General features: G+C 50.2%; 1 protein-coding gene across 2 annotated transcripts; it reads left to right on the top strand.

The window, feature by feature from the left end:
- Positions 1–206: 206 nt before the first annotated feature.
- GLUL (glutamate-ammonia ligase) lies at positions 207–9,770 on the top strand. Of its 2 annotated transcripts, XM_032393129.1 has the most exons (8): positions 220–343; positions 1,423–1,542; positions 3,000–3,178; positions 4,554–4,715; positions 6,221–6,367; positions 6,756–6,883; positions 7,063–7,262; positions 7,853–9,770. In XM_032393129.1, exons 2-8 carry the CDS (start codon positions 1,436–1,438, stop codon positions 8,169–8,171), a joined length of 1,242 nt encoding a protein of 413 aa, XP_032249020.1. In that variant the 5' UTR covers positions 220–343; positions 1,423–1,435; the 3' UTR covers positions 8,172–9,770. The 2 variants fall into 2 exon arrangements, with proteins under 2 accessions (XP_032249021.1, XP_032249020.1); XM_032393130.1 differs by lacking the exon at positions 1,423–1,542 and having other exon boundaries at positions 207–343.
- Positions 9,771–11,217: the final 1,447 nt, after the last annotated feature.

Here is an 11,217-nt window from a genome sequence, read left to right as displayed (position 1 = left end):
CTCTGCTCCCCTCCCCCCGCACGCCCCCTCCCCCCAAGGCCCTTTCCCTTTCTTTCTTTCCCGGCCCTCGCGCCCCCACCCCGACGGCGCCCGCTCGGCCGCTCGCCCAATGGCAGCGGGGCCCGGGCGCGCATCAGCCGATCCGCCCCGGCTCCCGGCCGCTGGGAGCCAATCAGGGCGCCGGGGGCGGCTCGGGCCGCCGATAAAGAGTGCGGGGCGCCGAGCAGCCCCGCAGAGCCGAGAATGGGAGAAGAGTGGAGCTTCTGAGCAGCACACCGGCCTCCTCTCCTCGCCGCACCTCGCTCTCGAGGCCTGCCCGCCCTGCCGCCTGCTCGCCGCCCAGGTAAGCGCGCCGCCGGCCCGGGGGCTCGAAGTGGTGCGCGCTGCCCCTGCAGCCCCCCACCCCCCCGAACCTCCCGAGCCCGGCCTGCGGGCCCCGCGGCTCGGGGCAGCCCCTTGCACCTCCCGCCCCTACGGTGCTCCTCTGCCCCCAAGCCCTCCGCGTGCTTTCGCCGTCCCCGGCTCCCGGAGGCTCTGGGCTGGCGATTGTGGGGTACGCTGATCGCCAGGCTTGGAGGAGGGCGGGGAGTTGTTTTGATCTTTCTCTCGCTGCTCGCGGCCCTAAGCGCCGCCCCTGGAGGTCGCTCAGCGAGGCGAACGGTGGAGCCACTGCTCGGGCCCAGCGCTCCCAGCTCGGCGGTGTTGTGTGCGCTGCGGATGGAGTGGCTGGGTGGCCCCACGGGAGCCTCGCTCTTCTGCTCCGCGGTGGCGGGCCTTGGGGGATCGTCGTGGTCTTGAGGATCTCTAGACGCCTACACTGAGGCGAGTGGCCGTGAGCGTCGCTAGTACGGGCCGCTGTTGCGCGGGGTCCCGGGGGCCTTGCACTGTGACTGAACAATGGGGAGCCCGGGCTGCGGCTTGGCCGGCGGGCGCAGCGGGCGGAGAGGCCGGGCCGGGCCAAGGCAGCGGCGGTGCGCTGTCTCCCCCCTCTCCCCCGCCTCCCGCCCCGACTCCCCGACTCCCTCCCAGCCTCTGCCCTCGGAGGGGTATGGCTCCTTCGGCCAGGCCTTGAGATCCGGACGGGGGCCCGAGGGGCGGGGCGCCGACTTTAGGAACATTTCAGTGGGAAAGGGCTACCCTCAAAGTGGATTATCCCAACTGCCCGGGGGGCGGGAAGCGGGGAACCCCCCCCAGCCACAAATCCGCCAAGACCACAAACAACGAAGATGAAGACGACGTGGAGTCGCGGTCCTCGGAGTCCCCCTCCAACTGCTTCGGCTTCGTCGCCTACTCCATGAACTCCGGAGAGAAATCGCGAGTCAAGATTAAGACCGTGACCCAGCAGCCCTCGTATTCCTCCTCGTCCCGATGCGATCCCGAACGCTCCCTGACCCCCTCTCCGTCTCCGTCTCCCTCGCCCAGAAAGCTCCGGTGCATGGACCAGCGAGAGCCGGAGAACCAGGAGAGGCGCGAACGCAACTCCAAAAGGAGAAGGGCCAGGGAGGGCTACCCCAACGATCCGATTGACCTTCTGTGGCTGGGGTGAGTGAAGAGACAGGGAAGAAGACCCCGGAGCCGGCGACAGCTGCAGAAACAGCTAGAAAGTGCAGAATCCCATTTTTGCCCTACATAAACTCAGGGCACCGGGTTACCAGTCGATAACAGTAGACTAGAATGTTGGCATCTAACTCATCTCACCGAAAAGAGCAGGAAGCCTGGAACTGAGGCTTAAAGGGATAAAGTGTGGCTTGATGTTGTTGGTGTTAACAGGTTGGGGAGGAAGACTGGGTTGTAGACTTTTTAGTGGGAGCTGAAGGGGTCAGGTGTTGTTCCTTCTGGCCTTTAAAGGCGGGGGTGGGGGAGGGTTGGGGGCGATGCGTGACCGAGACCTCTGCACGGGTGGTATGCAAAGGGATATGGAAAAGGACCGGTTCTGCAATGCAGTGTGGAGACCAGACGGAGGAGGTTCTGCTCTTCCCCAAGGGAAGGGGTGAGGCTCTTGGAGGGAGAAGCAGTTCTGTTTTCAGCTGGGCAAACATGGACGGTTGCCCATAGAAACTTAGCCACTGTACTTCAGAAAGTTGCCCAAGTCGTTGGGGAACAAAGTGTTCCGTTTCCATCCACTCTGGGCGACTGAGCTGGGGGTGGGGTGGGGTGGGGTACGACATTTCCTCTTGTGTTGGGTTTCTCTTCTTTCAGAGGTTTTGTGGCAGTGGCTTGCAGTTTTTAGCGTGCCTCAGCTTTTGAAAACCCAGACCTTTTTGTTAACAGAAGTGGGAATTTCCTCATTAAAGTTCTCTGGAATCTGAGAATGTCCGTTGCAAATGTAAATCTGCCTTCCTAAGTGAGAAGACCAATGGAAATGTTGGCAGTGTGCATCTTAGAATCCAACGCAGATCAGCTCTTTTGATACCTCGGGGATTTGTAATGACTGCCCTGCTCTTAGGAAGCCCATCAGCCTTTTGAATCTTCTAGCTGGCCCCCTTGTTTCTTCTTCCTACTGTCTCAGTATGTGGGGTGCTTTTGGGAGAGGTGGAGAAAGCTCCAAAAAGGGTTTTTCACAGAGGTGCTGGCTAGGATGCAAGGAAGACGAGACTGACCCAGACACCATAAGCAGCCAAGCTTTTCTGTGGCTGGATTTTACTCCTATTGGGAGAGAGCTACCTTCTGTAAATGCTCTCTTTCTGAACTTCAGTGTTTTGCCCATAAAACACTATGTAAAAAACACTTCCCCTACCCTGGCTACACTGAGCAAATAGAGCTTAGTCCTCACAAGGGTGGATTCTAGCTCGAGGAAGCCTAGAGGGAGATTTTTGTCTAATGTAAAAACTTAAATCCCTCTGAAAGCAGCATGAATTAACTATACCCTGGAGAGGCTTCCAAAGGGAGGGGACGACCTTCCCATTGTGACTTTTTGCTTTAATTGTCCTCACTGAGTCATTCCTACAGAGGATCAGTTTGGAGTCGGTGATCATTGTTTGGTCGGTTCCTCTCTGCAGAACACCGTCCACCATGGCCACCTCCGCGAGCTCCCACCTGAACAAAGGCATCAAGCAGTTGTACATGTCCCTGCCTCAGGGTGAGAAAGTGCAAGCCATGTATATTTGGATTGACGGGACCGGAGAAGGGTTACGTTGCAAGACCCGGACCTTGGACAGTGAGCCCAAGTGTGTAGAAGGTGAGAGACCAAGCAGAGTGGGAGCCATGTGGGGGTGGGAGCAGCCTGAAACCAAGCCATTTTAGATTTAGATTTGGCCACTTTATTATTCTGTTTGTCAAGCTTTCCTAAGGCAGGGTTTCTCAGACTTCAGTCGACGTTAAGCTCCTCCACTGCCTCAAAGCATAGCAACAATAGACCCCTTTATTTCAATAGAGTCTTCCATGCAAGCCAGTATATTGAATAAAAAAGATTGCAAGTCTAGTTGGGGCAGGAGGGGGAGCCGGAGACTTTGCTGACTTGGGCATCCCTGCTTAGTTGGCTCCAAGGCATCCCCAAGATCCCAGTTTGAAAACCAGTGCTCTATCCTGACTATGCTCTCTGCTTCACAAACTCTTTGGATACTGTTTCATGTTCCTATCAGTGAGGTTCTAGATGCAAAGCAGACTCTGTAAAGTGGTTTCTAAATAGGACTGGCCGTTCATTTGTTTCTAGTTGATTCTACTTTTGGAAATTCTTAAGCCACCTGATTGCTTATCACACTAGGAGCTCTTATATAAGTCGTGACCTTCAGTTTTCAGTCTAGAGCAAGCCATAGCCCTCCTCCTTCTGGAAGGGGACCAGAGAAAAAATATCACCTCTTAACCTATTTTTCGGATGGCTTACTCTTCTGATAGTATTCCCACTGGGGTGAATGCATGACCATAAAATAAAGTATATAGTGTGTATTTGCTGTGTGGCAGATATTAGACAGGCATTGGGTGGGGGGGGCGGGTACAAGGTAAGAGTCTGGTCTCTCTGCCTTCAGAGAACTCATAGTCAACTTGAGAGATGAAGAAACCCACCTTTAAAACATAGTGGGGAAAGTGGATAAGTGATAATGGGAGCACCCTTGACTAAGTTATCCTGCTAGTTGTCCATTTCCTCATCTATAGAATAAGGACATAACTTGAGCTAGAACAGTCCCTAGACGCAGTGGGGGGATGAGTTAAAGAAGCAACACAGGTGGCCTAGTAGGGGAATCAGAATCTGTTTCTCCTATTCTCATTTTTTAAATGATGACTGACTTCCTGGTTATGTCAGAATATTTCAATTTGTCTCCTTGGTGTCTAGTAGATGGACTTAGGGAAGATACATCAGTCACTCTCAGGCTGTTTTTGTGGCTGTCATTTTTCTTAAGAAATTGATGCAGTGGTCTTACTTGCCCCTCACATAGGACATTAAAGCTATGTGCAGTTGTCAAGAGTTTGCATATGAATAGCAGGAGTCATGCATCTCTGCCTTTCTGGAAAGAAAGTGTAGATCTTTAGACATGGAAAGGTTAAGTAAGGGGCTGTACTCTTGCCTGAAAAGGTCTGCATTTTTAACTTAATTTTCCCGTTTCTTTTTCCTCCAGAGTTGCCTGAGTGGAATTTTGATGGGTCTAGTACCTTTCAGTCTGAAGGCTCCAACAGTGACATGTATCTTGTCCCTGCTGCCATGTTTCGGGACCCTTTCCGCAAGGACCCCAACAAGCTGGTGTTCTGTGAAGTCTTCAAGTACAACCGGAAGCCTGCAGGTGTGTATAGGATAGGTATGGCTCCTCAATCCATGAATGTTGTAAAGGGGAAGGACAGGAGATTCCAAAATTGGTCCTGGGAACACTGGACTAGACTATCTCATGTCTCAGAACTGTTTTCAGGAGTCTGGCTGATTGGACATGGCATCTCCACTCCAAATTTCCTCAGAAAGGTAGTGTGGTCCATCTACCCATAGTCTCCTATTGGTTGTATAAAACAACAGTGAATTCCTTTAAATCTATCTACCAGTAGAGTTCCCCATGACACAGCCCTCCCGCCTGCCTCTAGATTTAAAAAACATGGATTCTGAAGTCGGAATGATGGGTTTGAATTCTGGATCTGTCGCTTAACTGGCTATGAACCTTGGCAAGTTATTTATCCCCTGTCCTTAGTTTCCCTGATTTTAAAAGAGGGGAGGGGGAATAAAATCCATCTCCTGTCTGGGCTCACCGATAACCTACATGTGCCTCAAGGTTCACTGTAACTGCATTTTTGGTTTTTGCCTGGTGTGGCCGTTGATCCTGACTCTCTCGCCGTTCCTGTTTTTATCTCAGTGGAAGTGCCCCCCACCCTCCCCGCTATTTAGGCTCTTGCTGCTCTGCCAATGCAAACTTGCGACGAGTCACTTCATGCCTGGACCTTAAGTGCCTTTGTTTAGAGAGGCACTACCGTGTTGTGGTAAAGGGCATGAGCTCTGAAGCCAAGGTAGCCGTGGACTTCCCGGTTCTGTTACATGCCCTGTAAGCTGGGTAGGCTGCCTGGTGTCTCTGAGCTGAGCTGCATTTTCTCCTTTGTAAAACTAGAGGCTTTAAAATACTTCCCTCACGGTCGCTAGGAAGACTCTGTTGTGGGTTTTCCTTAACGCAGAGGTCTTAAAATGTTTTTTTGGGACATAGTTAAGCAGCTGATAGTAAGTATTTATTTTAAAGTTCTTTTCCAGCTTAGAAATTGTTTCCAGTTGAGCTCATCTCATTTTAATATTTTACTTTTGTGCTAGCCGACTTAGCCCTTCATCTTCTCACCTGGAATGGGAGGCCCGCAATAGACAAATGATTCTCTCAATGAAAATTGTAGGTTTGGCTCTAAGTGCTTGCGAAACTAGGGATAAGTCTGACAACTAAAAGCGGCTGTCTTGTGCGTAGAGAGTTTAAGTGCATGCAGGGTCGGGCCTGGTTAGTACTTGGATGGGAGAGTTTAAGTGCCTGACATTGGTACTTGGGAGGTGGCCAGCATGCTGATAAGGTACAAACTTGCTCTGTTCTGGATCCACGGTCATGGGATCTGTTTGTCACCCAGGAGTCTCCCTATAGATGTATGATTACTGCTTCTCCCATTTTCCCCACTTAGGCTGATGGGACACAGAAAAGGTTTATTACTCTGTGTCAGTTCACCTTATAGTCCACACTTCAGCTTTGTGGAATCTAAAGATCTTTTTCCCAGCAGCACTGGGATTCAGTGGATTTGCCCATATGTGTCTAATGGTGCACTGACTCTTTTTTTCTAGAGACCAATTTGAGGCATACCTGTAAACGGATAATGGACATGGTGAGCAATCAGCATCCTTGGTTTGGAATGGAGCAGGAATATACTCTCATGGGCACAGATGGGCACCCTTTTGGTTGGCCTTCCAATGGCTTCCCTGGGCCCCAAGGTAAGTCCCCCGGTGAGATGTGAACCTCCTGTTCCCTAGTTGCTTCATTGCCAAGGAAAGACTCCCTCCCCAGAGCTGACAGTGACTCCTTATGGATCAGAAAAGCTATGGGAATACACTGAGGCTGACCGAAATAATATCGTAAAGATCCCTCCCGTTACCCAGATCCGGACATGGATATTTAGACATTAACATGGAGGGAAACCCTTTGGCTCCATTGAGGTTATGGCCAAGAGGAGCCCCCTGCACGCCACACCCCTACCTCCTGGTGAAGACAGGCATAGTGATTCCAGAGAGCAAGTGTTGAGAGCTTTCTGATTTCTAACTTTTGTGCAAAGGGATTTCTTGGTTTCCTGTCTCTTGACCTCTCATCTTAATGCCTCTGCAGGTCCATACTACTGTGGCGTGGGAGCTGACAAAGCCTATGGCAGGGATATCGTGGAGGCTCACTACCGGGCCTGCTTGTACGCTGGCATCAAGATTGCTGGGACAAATGCTGAGGTCATGCCTGCCCAGGTAAATGGCTCGTTCCTCTGTAGGACGTATGGGCCAGTGGGGACTTTGGCTGGCACCCCTCGTTTACCCAGAACTTAGGTGGGTTGGAACAGAAGTGAGAAAAGAGCAGGGTTTGGAGCTTGTGAAGTGGGGTGAGAAGTTGGCATTATTTTAAAGGCCAGGCGTGTTGTTCTCTCTAGTGGGAATTCCAGATAGGACCCTGTGAAGGAATCGACATGGGAGATCATCTCTGGGTGGCCCGTTTCATCTTGCATCGCGTGTGTGAAGACTTTGGAGTGATAGCAACCTTTGACCCTAAGCCCATTCCTGGGAACTGGAATGGTGCAGGCTGCCACACTAACTTCAGCACCAAGGCCATGCGAGAGGAGAATGGTCTGAAGTGAGTGCCTTCTCCTGATGGGGCCATCTTCCTTTCTTTGCCAGCATACTTGCCAGGGGTTGGATGTGTTGGGGCTAATAATAACAAGTAAGCCGGACTTCTCCATTTGTACCTTAGCTTTTAGCACTTGGCTTTGAAAGTTGTCTTCTAATTCTCTTGTTTGTTCCTGTTTGAAGAGTATCAAAACATATTCTAGGAATAGAATCGAAGGATTGCGATTGGAAAGGGGGACCTAATTTAAACGTGTTTGAAAATCTTCAGTATGAAATAACTTAGTAACAATAAAAGCATGTGAATGAACTTAACCCTTCTGGGTGGGGCAGGGTCTTTGATTAGGGTCTTTTCATTCAACAAATACCATCTACTGAGCGTCCAGCACCATTGTGAGGCATTGGGTGGGACACACAGGGAAGAAGGCAGAGTTGCTGCCCTCATGGATTATTTGATTAGTGGGGACAATGTTTTGGTGAATTGTGAACAGTCTTTGAGAGATGAGTCCCTCCATTCTTAGCTCCATACCCGTGCCCCTGCCGTTGAAGGGCAGATTTCCTAGTGCCAGGTTGGACCCCCATCTTTTCTCTTACCTCTAGGTACATTGAGGAGTCCATCGAGAAACTGAGCAAGCGGCACCACTACCACATCCGAGCCTACGATCCCAAGGGGGGTCTGGATAACGCCCGGCGCCTAACGGGATTCCATGAAACATCCAACATCAACGACTTTTCCGCTGGCGTGGCCAACCGTGGGGCTAGCATCCGCATCCCCCGGACTGTCGGCCAGGAGAAGAAGGGTTACTTTGAAGACCGTCGCCCCTCTGCCAACTGTGACCCCTTTTCAGTGACAGAAGCCCTCATCCGCACGTGTCTTCTCAACGAAACTGGCGATGAACCCTTCCAGTACAAAAACTAAGTGGACTAGACCTGCAGCCGTCAAACCCCTCCTAATTCTCCATCTTGCCTCCATGTTTGCCCCTGTCTTGACTGTCCTAATAGCTGTAACTCAAAGGGCGGAATATCAAGGTCTTTTTTTATTTCTCATGCCCAGTTAATATCTCTTTGCTTTCTTTGGCCAAGATAGAGGGGTCAGGTTCTTAATCTTTTCACAACCCGCCCCCCCCCCTTTTTTTTCCCTGTCACTGAAGCTGTCTAGTACGTTAGTGGGGAGGGGGTGGGGAGACATAACCACTGTTTCCATTTAATCAGGTGTGTTTGTCCAATAGGCGTAGCTATCCGGACAGAGCATAGTGTTTGTGAAGGGAGGGGGCGGGCTCTTTCTTCGAGGTAGCTGAGTGTTGGGGACGGGGGGTTACTTACTCTGGGGTTAGGTTAGGATTTCCCCCTCTTGGTAGGAAGTTCCACTTCGTGTAAGGTTATAACCAACTTTCTATTAAAAGTGAGACTTAGGAGAGAACCAGGCAGGAAAATGCACCCCTGTCCTCCTGGTACAGTGCTCCCCTTAGCTGGGGCTAAATGGCCCTCCCCTGAAGACAAGCTCAGCATAAGGATGGATTGACCTTCCCTAGAAGAAAAAGTTCTTATTGCTTGGTCCTCCATTTATAACACAGCAGAGTAGTATTTTTATATTTAAATGTAAAAACAAAAAAAATTATATATATGGGTGTGCAGATATGCGTGGTCTTTTTTTTCCTAAAGGAGGAGGAACATTCTGGTCACTGGGAGCCAAACTCGAAGTGAATAGTCTGGTTGGAAATAAGGATCTCCTATTGAGTGGGGGTGAGGGAGGCAGTGCTTACAAAGCTGGCTATCTGGGGCTCTTCGCTATTACCTCACTGCCACTGTAGGGTCCTCTGTGCTCTGCCCACTCTTCCAGGGTTGGGGGGAGACGGACACCGGTCGGGTAACAGGTGGAAGCACATTGTGGAAGGAGCAGTCGCCTGAGCCCCGTGGCTTTGGTTTAAAAGACACACATGTCCACACAGGTTTAGAAATAAGAGTTGGCTGGTCAACTTGAGCGTGTTACTGACGAGGGGGGTTATTGGGATTATTTTCTGGTGGGACTAGCATGTCACTAAAGCAGGCCTTTTGATATATTAAAATTTTTTAAAAAGCAAAACCAGAAGTTTAGATTTTAATCCTGTTCGTAGGGTTTCTGAGTCTTTGTTTTTACAGAATCGCTTGTTTGCTTCAACTGTCTCCTTCCCATGTGCGCTCTATGAGGAGGTGGGGACAGCCCTGGAGTCAGAACACCTGTCATTTTGTATCCTGGTGTCTATTCTCTTGAGTATGAGATTCTCCTTTCCTTTGTTAAGATTCCTGAGGAGTTACTTTTTCTTTTATAATAAAAAGCAAACCCCACCTTCGTCCCTACATTTTCCCTCCTGTGTCTGGCTGTTTTCGTGTTCATGTTGGCTGCAGCGGGCCGGCCGTGGCTTTCTCGTGCCATGACGACTTCTAGCTGCCATGTACAGTATGTTCAGCATTAGGTAGCTCCCATTGTAAACAGACTGTTTTAACTGCCCAGAGCAGCTCTTATAAATCAACCTAACATAAGATCTCTTCTAACTTGATTCTTTGTGTCTTAAATCCCTATGTGCCCTTTGGTTTTCTGTCCTACCCAAAAAGGGGAATTTCTTTTTTTTTAAGAGACACAGGAAGCGCAAGTTTACTTGTTCTAGGAATTTTTAAAAATCTATCCTGAGTCACGTTGCCAACCAGCTCTTCCCTGTTCTTTGGGTGTTTGGAATCTCAGGATGAAGGCATATCCTGGCCCTAGAGTTTAGTAGGAGGGTACAAACCCCAACCCTCCCCTCCTTGTGCTCCAGACCTTGGCTTTGATCTACAATGCTATAACATTGTCTTAAGCACCCCTCTGGCTTAATTTTATAGCAGCCTGAAATCGTTAATGTTTCAAAGGCTTCTCAGTATTCCTACTGGTCTTTTTTTTTTTTAATATGATGGGGAAGATTTTTTTTAAAAAAGATTTTATTTATTCATTTGAGACAGATAGAGCACACGTAGGGGGAGAGGCAGGGGGAGAAGCAGACTTCCCACAGAGCAGGGAGCCCGGCGTGGGGCTCAATTCCAGGACCCTGGGATCATGACCTGAGCCCAAGGCAGGCGCTTAACGACTGACTCGCCCAGGTGTTCCTCCCTACTGGCGTTGATTTCATCCTTACCCACCTGCCAGTGGTTCTTCTAAATAGCACATGTTGACCCTGCGGCTACCCTGGTTGAAACCTTCCGAGGCTGGCTATGCTCAGGGCCAGCTAGCCCAGATAGGCCTTGGACATGCCTTTCCTGGCACTAGCCCAATGAGCTGCTCATAATTCCCCCAAAAGCTCCAGGTGACACCTCTGTGCCCTCGTTCTTGGTCATTTTACCTGGAAGTTAGTTCTTCCACCTCGCCTGGTTTATTCCTACCTTAGTTCACGTCCATGCCAGGCCAGGTAAGAGCGCCCTTCTCCATAGTACTGTGCATGTACCTCTAGCCAAAAGCACTAGTCATCCAAGACTTTAACCTAATGTGCCAGGAATTGTGTGCAATAGTAATTACTGTCTTTAAAAGGTACTGTCCTCTATCAGTTTGGAAGTAGGTGGGTCCTGTCACAGCAAACTTAGAGATCACCAGTTTCTTTGGGCAAGTGTGTATTTTGCTCTAATTGTAAGCAATCCTAGATATTCATGTTTTGTTTGTTTGCCTAGGAAGGTTGGCTCCCCACATTTTCAAAGTAGGATGATCTTATTGGTTTGCTGGGTATGATCCCAGTTTGTATTGGTTATTTCAGCATGATTATTAAGAGTGCCCTCTGTCACTCAGCATTCTCCTGGTTTTGCTGAGAAACTGTGGGGTGTTCTTTCTATTGAAGCTCTTCCCTCTTCCCAGCTGAAACTGGCTTCCCTTCACTGGAGTACCCCTTGCAGTCCCTGGGGCTGGGGGAGGGGGGGGGGAGGAGGAGGAGATTTCATCTGTAGCACAAGCACTAGATCAAGGCAAT

This window comes from Phoca vitulina, unplaced genomic scaffold (assembly GCF_004348235.1).
Source record: "Phoca vitulina isolate PV1807 unplaced genomic scaffold, GSC_HSeal_1.0 scaffold71, whole genome shotgun sequence".
Taxonomy (NCBI): domain Eukaryota; kingdom Metazoa; phylum Chordata; class Mammalia; order Carnivora; family Phocidae; genus Phoca; species Phoca vitulina.
Note: the sequence above shows the minus strand (reverse complement) of the source record. Positions and strands in the feature narration are given on the sequence as shown.

What these genes read in the sequence shown, in the direction of transcription:
- GLUL (XM_032393129.1), top strand. Translation starts at nt 1,436, where the DNA reads ATGGACCAGCGAGAGCCGGAGAACCAGGAGAGGCGCGAACGCAACTCC. An exon ending in CTGAGGTCATGCCTGCCCAG is followed by an intron (nt 6,884 to 7,062) that starts GTAAATGGCTCG and finishes TGTTCTCTCTAG; the next exon opens with TGGGAATTCCAGATAGGACC. An exon ending in CGAGAGGAGAATGGTCTGAA is followed by an intron (nt 7,263 to 7,852) that starts GTGAGTGCCTTC and finishes TCTTACCTCTAG; the next exon opens with GTACATTGAGGAGTCCATCG.